The sequence below is a fragment of the Cygnus atratus genome, chromosome 2 (assembly GCF_013377495.2).
Source record: "Cygnus atratus isolate AKBS03 ecotype Queensland, Australia chromosome 2, CAtr_DNAZoo_HiC_assembly, whole genome shotgun sequence".
NCBI classification, from domain to species: domain Eukaryota; kingdom Metazoa; phylum Chordata; class Aves; order Anseriformes; family Anatidae; genus Cygnus; species Cygnus atratus.
In genome coordinates, this window is record NC_066363.1 from 71,886,934 (window position 1) to 71,901,969 (window position 15,036).

The window sequence follows — 15,036 nt, forward strand, 5'->3', positions numbered from 1 at the left end:
GCAGACAGACAGCTGCCCAAGCTCTCAGCTGAGCTTCATAAGCAGCTCAGGAAACACCAGCCCATCCCCAGCACAATATCACCGCAGTTCCTCCAGCAGATACAACACCCCTCATCTGACTAAAGCCCTGGCAGGAGCTGGAAGTGTACATAGGCACGGGTGTCTCAGTTAAGTGTGACGGCAGACTATCTGTGCACATAGATCTGGGAAGAAATTCTGCTAAGTTCTCCTACAGTGTACCAACTTGTCCATTCCACAAGCCATCCTCTCTCTGGCAGGGCTGAGAAACCTGAATCATTCACCTCGACTGCTCAGTGCTAATGCACAGGTAACTGTGAGCAGAGGCTAGAAAGGCCGAAGGAAAGTTTGTCTCTATGGCATGGGCTCTTAGAGGCAGCATTAGCATACAGCGTTGAAATGCATTTAGCTAATCCAGCTAATTTTGACTTAAATGAAATGAACTGCTTCTCCAGCAAAGTAGAGGCACTGGGGATGCGGTTACTTCTTCCATATACCTTGATGTCTGTCCTTTACTGTACACTCAACAAGTGGTGAGCTAACCGCTGCCAGTGCTTCTTCTAGGTCTTCTCAGCTTTTACATGATGAAGGATAAATCTTGTGGTATCACCTATAGTGGCAACAGCCTGGCATTCTGCGGGGTAAGACCTGAGTAGCTGGGATACTTTGCTCAGTGATACTTTGGTTACTTAGGATCAGAGCAAGGCTACACATCAGAGTGTGGCAACAAGGAAATTGCACGGACAGCGTGGGCTCTGCTACTACAAGAGAGCTAAAAGCAGGACCACTTCCTTGAAGTGTTTTTCTTCTTTCTTGGAAGAGAAAAAAAAGAGTGTGGACTTTTGGGGGTGTTCAAGTGGGAAAAAGGTAGTTTAGGGAGACAAGCCCATCATCGAAGCAAAAGCAGCAGAAATACTGATGAAAAGCACAATTCTGAGTTTTGAATGCTGTTAGATTTTGTCACAAATTAACCAACACTAAGAACATAAGTCCCATAGAAAGTCCCAAAGTTCCACTATCTGAGCTGCACTGGGCAGCTTTTTATATATAAGGTTTTTGCTTATATATTAAATAAGCTGTGACATAAAAAGCCTTTTCTTTTATTCAGTGGGCGATCTTTCCTTTGCTTTGCACATACTGGCTTTAAAAACGTACTGAAATTCTAATTCAGAAAGGCATTCAGCTACTTCCTGAACCAAAATAGACATTAAGCACATATTATGCACAGGCTAATGCATTTTCCTGAGCAGGTGCAGTGCAGCTTGAGATGTAAAAAACAAGAAGATTTCACACTGGAGCTGAATCATTGCAATGTTGTTACTACTCCTTTTAAATAACATAGTGCCCCATACTATACTCAGTCTGAAACCAATGCCCCCTTGTTCTCTTCTACAATAAGCTATTTATGAAGACTCTTAAAAATGCACATGCAGCTCTTGGGGGCAATTATCCCAGGCCCCAGTAAGGGAGGTTACAACAGAGCTCTGGTTCCTGCTGAGCAGTTGGTGAAAACAATTTGGGGTTCTTATAAATGTTATTTTGCTAAGACGCTAAAGCTGTGTCCAGGGCCTGTGCATAAATATTATTAGTATACTGCATCTGAAAGAATAAGGGGAACCAACACCTAGCTCTGTGTTTGATCATCATCACTGTATTATTTGCAAGCCATGGTCTACAAAAATGGCATGAAAAATGACTCCAGTTGCAATCAGAAAAACTCAGATTTCATGTCCCATTTCTGTTTTAACTTCAAAATGATTTAATCAAATTTTCCAATATCATCTCTGAGACACCTTAGGTGTGCAAAGGAACACAGGAAACTCTTCAAAGCTATGCAGTTCTGGGGAGAAGAGTATGAGGAGGAATGACACTTCACACAGAAGTCATTTGGATTTCATAAAATATTTTTGCTACCCCATGGTAATGAGAAAGCTTTTTCACAATTGTATTTAACAATTGACAGGAAAACTGCAAGAGTAATATGTAATTCAGCTAACTTTATTTCTTGATTTGTATCCTTTCTCTCAGCTATGGAAGCCCTTGGAGAGGTGGCAGGAGTTACTCAGAAAAAAAGAAAGCACGCAATCTGCAGAGGCCTGGCAGGGAGGATCGTTGACAGTGATAACCTGAGGTTTGTAATCCACTCTGTAGTCCTTTGCACGATGCAATCTTAGTATTTAGGAAATCTCAGATCTTGCAGTGGGGAACCTTCTCCTGAACATGCAATACTTTTACATCATTCGTTAAGTCCAAGAATACTAATCTGCAAGACAGATGGAAGCTCTGCACACAGCTGTTGTCCAAGATCAAACTTGCAAAATGAGCATGCAGAAATGCCTGCACTGTTTTGTTACTCAAAGTAAAATTCCACTCTTTTAATAAACACCATTTGAAATTCTTTTGGAAGAAAAAAACGGTGCAAAGTTCAGGTTGTCTGGAAGGGCACATATTGGGGTCTCATGTACCTCCGAAAAAGACTCTTAGACTAGGATGGCAAATGCAGATAGAGCTCAACTCTGCCACACCAACACTGGCTACAATTCCTCTCTGTGATTTCCCCAACTGAGCAGGTGCCAGACAGGTGGATTTACTGGAAAGAACAGAGAACTGCCTTGCAGAACAGAGTACTGCCTCACAGGATGGGTACTTCTGCGAACGACAAAGTCCAGCAACCATGTTTTCTGCCGTGATCCTCCCCAGTGCTCATGCTCTTGAGCATTGGTGTAAAATCCAAGTGGACTCTTTTGCCATCAGTGAAATCAGCAGTCCGTTTAAGTGCTTCAGACAGCAAATTCCTTAGCACAACTCTGAGTTGTTACTATAGGGGTTTCAAGAGCATCAATAGACATGCTCAGCTTCCTCTAAGCCCAAAGGTAATTAACATTACAACTACACTTCTGCAGCTGTGCAGTCTAAATCCCATCCCCTCAACTTTGTAAAAGCAGAAGCTACTGTAGCAGTCAGATTATTTTACCTTATTTTTTCCAAGCTGCCATTCAGTACTTGTGTTGTCATACAGACGAAGTAGGACAGCACACTTCTCATTTAAATCTTCAGGCAGAGTTAAGTTTCTCATGAGGACTTTATACCTGGCAATCAAAAAGCATTTATTACTTCATTTAAGAGAAAAGTTCTATTTTTACCTTTTCTTTTTTAATATTAGGTTTTCACGTTATTCCTCATCATGACTCACATCTGAAGTACACAAGTCATTGTGTTTACCTTTTATAAAAGTCTTGAAAGGGCCTTCGGACTGGGAAGCCAGCCCTCCGAATCCTGACGGTCTCCAACATCCCAGAATAACGCAGCTGGTTAAGCACCACAGTCTGATCAAACTGGTCTGGCATCTAAAACAAGCAAGTTCAAAATAGGGATTTTAATAGCAATGGTTAGAGATGTCAGGGGAAATAAACACAGGGAAAAATATACGAATCTAACATGTACAAAGGCTAAAAACTGGCTACACAATGTCTTAAGCACATTAGCAGCTCAGAACATATGAAAATATATCTGAAAATAAAAGGGTAAATTCATAACATAATTTCCATAGATAAAACATTTACATCCCTATAATCCAATCAACCATCTCTTTCCATTTCTCATATGAAACTAACCACTACAATGCAGGACAAAATGATGGTAAGAACCACAGACCAGCTGACAGTGCAAAGCTCAATTATTTTGTTTCTTTAGCAAGAGAACTTACAGTCCCTATAGACAATTCCAAATATCGAAGATACACTATTATAGTGCTGTGATAGTTTTAGAGAAAACAAAACCATAAAGTCATAAAAGATTTAATTTTTAATGTAGTGACACTTCATCTACTGTTGACAGTAACACCTCAAACCTCAAACAAGCTGTATGTCAAGGAGTTTCTATTCTGAACATCAGAGATGTTTTCATCTGTAAATATAAAAAAAACTTCTCTAAGTTTCTATTAGTTTGCATGCCATTTGGAATCATTTTCCGTTTAGAAAATAGATAACCCTAGCCACCCCATCATGAAAACCGGTGAATACTGGTCAGTTGTGTTCCTGCTCCTAGGAGTCCTCCAGTTTCATCTCCAAGTCACCTGTGCTTCTACCAGGTCTTGAGATAAGCCAGTGTCAGCCAATGCCACACAAAGCTACTCAGGACAGTGCTAATCACCACCCCGCAAAATGCTGACAGTCCTGGCACTGAAATAACACCACAGGTAAACGCACTCGAAATTCACCAGCTGGAAGTCCACTCAAACACATCAGTTTATCCTCCCACAGTCATTTGCAGAATTAGAGGGCAGTCTTTGGTATTTTGCAATTGAAAGTTTGGAAGGCAGGATCTCATAGCTGGTTTATATAAAAACTTAAGTGGCTCACACTCAAAGTTCTGCAGCTGATAGAAATGAGAGCAAGATCAAGCCCTGAGCAACTGTAAATCAGAGGACTCTCCTGTCATTTATAAACTGGCTTTAATCGTGATTCTTGTTCAACCTGGCAAATAAATGACTCCCCCAAATTTGAACTTATCAGAAGTAATTTCATGAAAGCACAGACTCAAAAGTTAATTAAAAACAGCTATCTAAACTTTTTTTCATCTGTTAATGCATAAAACAAAAAAACTCCCTGCTAGTGATGATAACTCATTTGCTAGCTTCAAAAATATTGATACATTAGCTTTTAAACCCTTCCTTTAAAAGGCATAATGTCTAAAATAAAGCATTACAATTCTTCTTTTCATTAGTTTCTTCTCTGGAGCAGTGAGAGGCAACTTCTCTGTATACGCAGCAGCCCTTCTGCACAGAGCTGTGTCAGAGCCATGAGGGAGAAGGCTTCCTTAGCCCTCACTGTTCCACACACAGCAAAATTTTTCAACCCCTTCCTTTGGCACAGGGACTGAAATTTATACTAAACCCTGACCCCTCCTCCATAGTCAATAGCACCAAACAAAAAATGAAAACAGTTTTATTTATTTATTTTATTAAAGTGGTCGGTCCCAGTGGTGAGCCCTGCCCTGCTTGGGGTTATCAACGCTGCATGGCTGCAGGACCTGATTCAGCCTTAGCAGGTGGATGGGGGCTATGTAGAAATTCAGCCAACAGCTGCTCATGCCCACTGAGACGGGCGCGTGGCGTCCCAGGGAGGCTCAGGAGCTGCATCCACTGCGCCACAGCGGCTGCTGTTGGGTTAAGGGTTCTGTCACAGAACCATAAAATATCCTGAGTTGAAAGGGACCCACAAGGATCATCGAGTCCAACTCCTGGCACCACACAGGTCTACCCAAAAATTCAGACCATGTGACTAAGAGCACAGTCCAAACGCTTCTTAAACTCTGACAGGCTTGGTGCCGTGACTACGTCCCTGGGGAGCCTGTTCCAGTGTGTGACCACCCTCTCAGTGCAGAACCTCTTCCTGATGTCTATCTAGCCTGAACCTCCCCTGTCGCAGCTTGACACCATTCCCGCGGGTCCTATCACTGGTCACTAAAGAGAACAGATCAGCACCTGCCCCTCCACTCCTCCTCATGAGGAAGCTGTAGGCCGCGATGAGGTCCTTCTACCCCTACACGTGTTGGCTCAAAGGGCAGCATGCCCCGCCAGACTTGTGGTCAGGACAGCGTGTTTAGATGTGAGAATGGGAGGGGATACACCAAAGCCTGGCAGTGACACCGTGGACGGACAGATGGACGTCTCTCCCTCCCTGAGGGAGCACCTCCTGCTCAGAGCCAGCTGGCTGCTCCACTACCTAATCCTTTTAACACCAGCCCCAGGCACTTAACAAGTCAGAATTCATCCACAATGCTGGTTTGAATGATCATTACTTTTTTTTTTTTTTTAAGAACAAAAAAACTTTTCATTTTTAGCCATGTTTTGATTCACAAGGGAAGAAACATTTTCAAGACTTTTTTTCCTGCAACTACAGAAGTTAGAAACAGCCTTGTTTTGTCACCAAAAAGCTGAGATTGTCAGTTTCACCCAACTTCAGAAACTTGGATTTTTAAGCAGAAACTCAGAACACTGCAAGAGGTATTAATGTGGTATCAGCAAAGGAACACAAAGACCAATGCAATTTTATTTACATCCGTGAATTTCCTTCACTTTCCTTTACTAATTATTTTTAATTACTCCAAGACACATGAGACTGTTAAATTGGAGGGTCAAATCCTGCCCTGGTTTATCACTGGAATTATACCAGTAACAAATCTGGCTGCTCTGAGTAACCCTGGGGGCAGTGGTAAGAGATTTGATGGACTCTATCCTACCCTTCTCAATATGAAGAACCAGAAGAGACAGAGCGCCCATCACCTGGGGGTTTTTGACTGGGCCATCCCAGAAACTCTTCAGTCCTCAGCAACAAGGAGAGCTGCAGCCAGGCAGGGAGGGAGCCAAAACACTTGAATGCATCCATGGTTTCCCATGTCTTATGAAAACAACCAGAAGAAATAAGAAATGCAGTCCTGTGCACCATACCTCAGCATTCAGCACCTTATGACTTGGTGATACATTTCATATCAGGTAGTTTTACATTATGGACACGGGGCATTTCAGCCTCAGTCATATAAATGCTTACAGGTAGGGATAACCTTAGGCACAACTTCCAGTCAGCAGGGCTCCTCGTACTTAAAAATCAATTGCATAAGCGTTTATTGAACCAGGGCACAAGAACTATACATATGCCACTGCAGACAACTTCCAAGATGGAGAGCAATGACCACCTCCACTTGAACTGTGCTCAGAACAGCCACAACGGTGTTAAGTGTAGAACAGCATAAAATATCCATGCAAAGGATATTTCATCTATCTTCGGGGAGACCTTACAGTAGCCTTTCAGTACCTAAAGGGGGCCTACAGGACAGCTGGGGAGGGACTCTTTGTCAGGGACTGTAGCGACTAGCAGTAATGACTTTAAACTGAAAGAGGGTAGGTTTAGATTGGATATTAGGAAGAATTTAGGAGGAAATTCTTCACTCAGAGGTGATGAGGCACTAGAAAAGGTTGCCCAGAGAAGCTGCAGATGCCCCATCCCTGGAAGTGTTCAAGGCCAGGCTGGGCAACCTGGTCTGGTGGGAGGTGTCCCTGCCCATGGGAGGAACATGAACATTTCACTTTTACCACTAAACCCCTCTGACACACAAAATTGCCAGACAAAGGCTGCGGACTCACATGGGTCACAGCCACATTCAGGCACTGAGCAACATCTACGTGGAATTTCTTACACTTCGATAGCTACAAATCAGAACTGTTCTGCCTGATAAAGGTGTTTTGGGTTTTGCTTTTGTTTTGTTGGTGTTTTTTTTTTCTTTTTTTTTTTTTTCAGTGCACTCTTTCACAGTACAACTTGTAATGCATCATTTCCAGCATCCAAACGTCTCCCCTGAATTTGGGCCAGACAGCACTAAAGCCAAGGCTTTAATGTGACCTGGAGTCTGTGCTGGCGAGACTGTGGCTCCTTAAGCTGCTAAATGATTGCTCTGATATGCTGTGAGCCTCCTAAAGGGCAAAGCTTCTGCCTAAAATCACAATTAAAAGAAGCCATTAGGATAGACATCTAACACCTACGCATAATTTTCATTATAAAATCATTCCTTAGATTACAGTCTGACTGAGGTTGGGAAGAACATCATCCCTTTTCCCTGGACAGCACCGTAAGTGGAGGCCCTAAGCAAATACCACACACACAAAACTTTTGTGTTGTTGTTCTGCAGATCGTTTGCTCCATTCAGACAAAGAGGATAATTGACTTTCACCAGTCAGACATCCTTTTTCATCCCAGAACTCCTAGCTGCCTCAGAAGAGCACAGCCACAATAATGACAGATTACGTACAGTCTCATGGATTTTATTTAGGCAGGAGGAACTTCAGAGAGAGATCAGGAGAAAAAAAAATACCAGTGCCTTGCTTATAGATCTCACTATGGCAATTTGAGTAGGATGATACGTACAGAGATGGAAAAGATGAACAACAAATACAAGGATATGAAAAAGTAACTTTCTATTTAAAAAAACAGTAACTTTTCTCACTGTCATAGTTCTTTAAATCCATTCTCCTTCACTCCTAGAATGAAGTCTTGGCAATTTAACTCTGGAAAAAAAGCAGCATGAATTAAAAAGAGGTCAGTCTTCCCCTGCCTTGTAGTGGGTTTTTGTGTCCCAAAGTGCATTGGTATCTTTTTTTCAGAAATAAAGTAACCCCTGCTTGCACAGGGGGACTTACTAAACCAGATCTTTCTGAAACAGTTCCCCACGGTCCACTGATCTCCATCAGCAACTCCTCGAGTCAAAACTAATGCCAGGCTTTTCTCCCAGATGGATTTGAAACGTGAATAAATTAACTTGTAATACATAATCTGGCTGAACTGATAGGAAAATTTCTGTATTCCCATTGTTTGTTTTTTTTAAACCACGTGATGCTTAGTGATTCTTATCCACACACACTACTTGGCAGCCTCTACTCATGCCAAGGATTCAATCCAACAACGTGAAAGAAATGAAAAGGAAATGGCTGCAGTCTCAATAGGAAAATACATTGCAAAAACAGGATATGGACAGGGTCTAGTGCACTCTCGCTGTCATTCAAGGGCCCTTGAATTCAAGGGCACTGCAGTGCCATCCATGTTGATCACCGTCCTACCTTGAACAAACCATCTCACCTCTCTACCCCTGCTCCTCCAGCCACCCACTGTTCAGCTCCTTGCACCACGAACTTTGATGGTGTCTGCCTCTTCAACAGGGTTTCAACCCCAGAACTGCTACCCTTAGAAAAGAATGAGCATGAAAACCTGCATATCCTCTCCAAGAAAGTGGAGCATCAATCCCACAGATCTAAGATCATTCACATTTCAGAGAAAGATTAAGAAAAGAAACCCTCTGTGGTCTTGTCAAACGTGCAACTAATTGTAACTGGAAGAGATTCAGGTAAAAAAAAAAGTTTGATGCTGGCTTTGTTTCTGAAGATGTTTCCTCATTATCCCAGAGTATGTGTGTCTACACAGACAAACACCATGAAAGTAAAGGAAGATAAAAAACAAAGAATATGTCAAAGCTAAAAAGTTTATTCCATATTTCCGCTTCATGGCAGCAGAAAGCCAAGCAATATTTGGATAAACATAAAATAACGGTAAGTATTTTGCATGTCCAAAATTCTCTCAGGTTTTCATTCACATGACCCCCCCCAAAAAAAAACAAGAATCCTTTAAAAAATACTAACACTGCTGGTGGTAACTTGACAGAAAAAGAGCATACATATATTAAATCAACACTTATGCCTCAAAAAGTTCTCCTGAAAACTCCAGGTCAGATTTCACTGCTAACTCAATAACGATATGCTGCCTCATTTATATAATCTCTACAGGTCTGAACATGAAAGTACTACATTTACCAACAGCAAGCATTCACATGATTAGCTGATCTTCTCTGCAATTCCAAATACTGCATCTGACCTGCATGATTTTTCTCCCAACCGTGAACAACTCAGATAAGTGACAAACTGCAGAATTTAGTCGCTCTCATGCTGCAGGTTAGAGATGCCAGTGTTAAAAATAATACTGCATAGAAAGAACATGGTAATCTTAGAGTTCTTCCACTGTACCAAAACAGTCAAAAGAGGAGACTTCATAAATTAATGTAAAAATGGTTTTGTATTTTTCCTCTGCCTGTCATTCAGCTTACTTAATAAGCAAAGACGCCTCAAGGTAATTTTAAAGAAAGCAGCCATTTAAGAGCTATGCAGCAGTTGGTATTTCCACATTGACCCTTTGTACTAGAGTTTAACAATTTCAGCTGGGTCAGGAACACTACTAAGCTAGGTCCATTGACAAAGATGTCACATTTCAGGTCTTGCTTGTCTGTAGATAAGAATTGGAACTAGCTTCATAATTGGGGGAAGGATGTTCAAATGATTCTGACCGGCTTGCTGTGATTTTTTACTTTAATCAACAACAGTCAAACTCACAATCGTGGAGCTATTTAAATGAGTTTGCTAGTCGGTGCACCTGTAGTCTTGCATTTCAGAGAAATTTTCTTTTTGGGTGTTTCATATGAACTAAATGCTATCCTGAGTAAACAAACAACAGCCTCTTTGTGAACCTTCCTTTCTAAAGGTATGTGAAGACAGGATTTGTCTACTTCTCTCACTAGCGGTGATATAAAAACCTAGAGGAATGCAGCCTCCTCAGAATGAGTGTATAATTTCTTACACACTAATTAAAACTTCATAGAACAGGAACAGATTGTTAAAGGCACAGAAATCTCCAGTATTTAAGCCTAAATTATCTGAGCATGTTTAGAGCCTTCTCTGCTCAGGCTAAGTTTTTTGCTGAAGTGAGCCTTTGTTACTTGAATACATTATTTAGAGAGTCCATTGAAATGCACAGCAGGTCTCACAGCCATTTGTACCCAAACAGTGACTGCAGGACTATCCATGTGAAACAGATGATTAAAGAGCATTTGGAAAAAGAGGGATTTCAGATTTGGAGCAGCTCTGGCAGAGTCCCAGGGCAGCACCAGAAGGTGCAACTCACAGCAGAGTCCCCAGCTGGAACTTTTCATGGACCCTCCTTCTCCACCTGTGAGTAATCCATTGCCATTTCATCTGAGGTCATCCTAATTAAAACCTCCAACCCGTGCAGACTAAACCCAAATCTGGCCTCATTCTTCCCACATTGTGATCGGTCAGCAGGCCTCTCCTGAAGAGAATCAATCAGGCTGCCTGATAGCTACAGACATACCATGAAGAAACACACTGTGAGGTACTAATTGCAAGGACAGCTGTCCTTCCTTATCAACTGCGTGTCAGGACAGCCAACACCAGTGTCACCATTGTTCATAACAATGGTCAAGAGAACAATGTCACATGCCTCTGCCATACATACACTGCTCCATGTCTGCTAAGCCTGCATACAAACCAACTGCACATGGTGAAATCCTGACCGTCCAGGTCAGTGGTGACTCTAGATAACTTACACAGACAAGGATTCCACCCATGTTTTGTTTTCATTTTTTTCACCATACTTTTAGTCATTTACAGCAGACTTTTCAACTATGACTTTTTTTTTTTTTTTAAACTTGACAGCTTATTGGCAGGCTGGCCGTAAGTCCATTTCTGTATCTAAAAGCAGTAAATCCTATTTTAGGATCATTACTATAATGGGATTTTTTCTTGCCTATGTGGCACAGATAATTTAGTATCATGCTTTTATTCTTGAAAGATCCAAAGGTTTATGAAGGGTAGAAAATTAGGACAAAAATACTTGAGAACCTGTTACTAAGATGAATTAATTTCATCTTACATGGCCAAAGTCTGACATAGGTGTAAAACCATTTCTTGTAACTATCCCTGTAAGAACCTAATCCTGTCTACTTTTTTATGTCTACTGTAGCATTACTACAAGTAATCTCACACTTTAGACTGTGAAACCCTCCAAGTAGCTAGTTCTCACTAAAATGCTAACACAGTATTACTTCAGCAGTGGTACTGTGTTAAGCATCCTGAAATAGTACTGCAGACGACTTTTGTCACCACTGTTGCAATTCTCCTTGCTTTCCCTGGGTGACACAAAACTAAGCAAGCCTTTTATACAGGCTGCAGCTCCATAGGAAGGGAGAAGATACAGGGATATTATCTCCTCTTCTCTATTGCAAGTAAGTAGAAAGAATGAGGCAGAAATGGCTGGGAATAACTTCACTTCCAGCCACAAGAGCTTACTGGCTACACGTGGGTGGAAGGAGCTAACATTGCACTCACAGGAAGACAAAGATACCAGCTCATGAAGCACAAGGAGAGTGGCAGAGGAACTGTAAATCCAAATCATAATAATCTGAGTTTGAGTCCCGGGGCACCAACCTGCCACTTTCTCTTGATCTGGTGACATTCTCTTCCTTTAGGACTGCGCACCTGAATGCCATTTAGGACTCGAGTCTTCTATTTTGGGGCATTGCTCTTAAGAGAATGATGAAAACTCTCTGGTATTTAAGAAGTCAGTTTAGTGATTTGTGGGCTCAGCTGTGTGACTGCGACTGAAATATTGCATCCAAATCTGAAGTACAATAAAGGAAGATGCTAAACTGGAAAGCACTTAGAGAGGAGCCATGAGAATAAAGATCAGACTGAAAAAAAGCAGCAAGGGACTTCAATAAGAGCCTTGAGAAGCTCATCAGTGAGAAATCTGCAAGGCCTTGATGATAATCTGTAAGTAGCTAAACTAAGAGTTTACCTTCAACAACAGTTTCTAAAATGTAGCAGATAAAGACATAAAGAGCATGAAAATCAACAGAAGACATATTTAAACTAAAAGGCATGACTTCCCCTCCCCCGCCCCCGACTGTGTTAACTGGAATAGCTTACTCCTGATGGTGGGACCCTCTAAGACCACTAGAACTAGACCCTTCAAGAAAATGCCGGACTTCCTTCTTCCAGCAGGTGCTATTTTCCCTACAGTTTGCCATGCAGCTGGTTCAACTAAATGATCTCAGTGGTCCCCTTTCAGCACTCTATTTGTGGAAAAAATGCTAATTTATTTATTTAAAAAGCTCAGTGCTGGCTTCTATAACCTTTGGTATGGGAATTCCCAAACACGGACTTTGCATCGAGGATAGGAAGGAGACACCCAGCTCCTGACCCACAGTGCTCATTGTAATCCAGAACTGCGCTTCCCAGACACAAGCTTCATCTTGGCAGGGAGCAGGTTCATTTCTTATGCAAGTATTTGACAGTCCAACAAGGGAAGTTTGGCTGACTGTCTAAGACACAGGCTGCAGCACTGTGGACTAGCTTAGATTAAGTCATTACAAACCCTTCACGCATTTGGCAGCAAGTAACAAAAAAATCCTTCACATCATCAACTCCAACCTTTAAAAAAAGGAAAAAAATCTTACAACAATCAGGAATCACACCTCTGAAAACTGTAAAAAGTTTAAAAAGTTTAAAAGTAATAAAAAACTTTGAGTTATTTTTAATGAAATGTGGAGCGTATGTGCTTGTTGCATGTCCATGAAGGCCAGCAACTTCCTAGTTGAAAATCAAAAAACGGACTCAAGCAATGTTAGGAAGTTAGCATTTGATCACACCCCTTTTTCAATACTGCAGCCACAAGTGGTTTCTTTTTCTCTGATGCATTTCGCTCCTACACACAGTTTGTTCTCTCACCAGACCACAGAGAAGCCTACAGAGCACGCAGATGATGTAACGCGCAGATGTGCTGCTTTCTCATGAAAGTCAACTTTCCAGTGCAATTCCTGTATCGAGGAAAAGATCTGAATTAAAAGAGTTATCTCCTAAGGAGTCCTCTCTCTTCTTCTTCATGTATCAAGCCTTTTGCTGGAAAGTTGTAATGGGAAATTAGCCAGGCTTCAATCCCGGCCAATATCTGATATGTGTAAATTAGGAACGCTGCAAAATATTCTGCCGCGCAGCTTCGAGTTGCTGGGAAACCAGAGGTCGGGCAGCACTGAAAGGGCAGATTATTCCCATCCCGGCAAAGGCACAGGGCTCCATTCACCGCATGGCCCCGGCTCTCGCTGCTGGCTGCAGCAGTGCCATGACCCAGTGCTCCCGAGGCACAAGCACTCCTCGGCCCCCTGGGACCCCCGTGCTCAGCCCACAGCAGCTGCAGGCTTGCACAGCTCTCCATGCCGAAGTTACCCCTTCCACCACCACATAAAACTTGCTATTTCACATCACTACCAAGGACTTCGTTCAGTCTGGGGACATCCAGGGGCTGCTTTACGTTCTAAAACCTGTAAGAGTGCATTTCAGATCCTTCAGATACTTACATTCAGATACGGTGTTAGCGTGCAGAAGGACAATCAAGCTTACAGAAGAAAGTCATGAGGATCCCCATGATCAGCACAGACATCTATCTGGCTGACAAGAGTTGCGTGATGGCCTGGATAAATGACCCAGCTTAGTCCCGTATAATCAGTATGCTAATTACTCCTGCTTCTTTTATCTCAGCACATCTCAGATAGCATCAGTCTAACTTTGGCATATTTCTTAGGATTTGGTCCTTCATTCTTGCTGCTCTTCTATCTCTACACATTCTTACATTATGCATTCAGGGCTTGCTCTGCAAATCTACAACCAGCTAGAACACCAGATACCAAGGCCAACTGAAATGCGCACACATCTGTGCGCGTGTTTGCAGGGGAAGAGCAGAAAATGAAGGCAGTTGTTTGTTCTTCTGTATGTGCATATCACAGAAAAAGGCAATGCATTTGTTCTCCTTGGACTCCTTTGTTGAAATGCAACAGATCCCCCCCTCTTTAATTAAGAGTTGGAAAGTCTCCTACATGACTTCTTTGATGTTTGAGAGAACCACATCAAAATCAAATTAGTTTTTTTTCTGTTAGTTCTGAAATTTCCACCCTAAGCCAAACAAAAAGCCTCTTTACTGATTTCTTGATATACTATCTAAACAAAGGGTGGAGGACCTCTTTCCCTCCATATTCCCCCCATGCAGATCACAGCTAGCTGTGCTGCTGCAGTGTCCAGGCTGAAGGAACAGATGAGTCAACATCAGCGGCAGAAGCTTGGCTAGAGCAGCAGCAGCTAGCTACCCACGCTTCCTACCAACACTGCTAATAATTTCACTTGGCAGACCAAAAACAAACAAAAAGAACACTGTGATTTCATTGCTAGAGATAATATACTGGCAAACGCTAACACTTGCAAACAAAGTGACCGTATATTTTTCTCTCACAAAAAAAGTTGCACCAACTTACTTGTTTGTTCCAGTTCCCGTGTAGCTTGTGAAATAAGAGCTAACTACAGAGTCAATTGACTTTGCAGTATTTGCATGATCCAGAGTTACCCAAAATAGATGGCAAGAATTCTCCCTTAACACCAATATGCCATTTAAAAAAACAATTAATACAGCTATTCAGTGATCTAACTGCATGTGTGTATCTATATAAATATGTATTTATATAGATATAGTATAAGTATCTGTATAAATAATTAGATACACATACACATAGAGAACGAATTATAACAGATGATAAAATGACATCAGTGCCTAATTAATTTAACCTTCAACCACCACC

The 15,036-nt window shown here is 41.8% G+C and overlaps 1 protein-coding gene across 1 annotated transcript in view; it reads right to left on the bottom strand.

The window, feature by feature from the left end:
• The window catches only part of MYO10 (myosin X), a 164,057-nt gene that overhangs the window by 30,230 nt on the left and 118,791 nt on the right, over window positions 1-15,036 (bottom strand). Inside the window, exons 20-21 of the mRNA XM_035560318.2 lie at window positions 3,241-3,365; window positions 2,993-3,107 (exon numbers count right to left, since the gene is read on the bottom strand). Of these exons, the coding sequence (XP_035416211.1) occupies window positions 2,993-3,107; window positions 3,241-3,365 (240 nt within the window). The remainder of the gene's footprint in view (window positions 1-2,992; window positions 3,108-3,240; window positions 3,366-15,036) is intronic.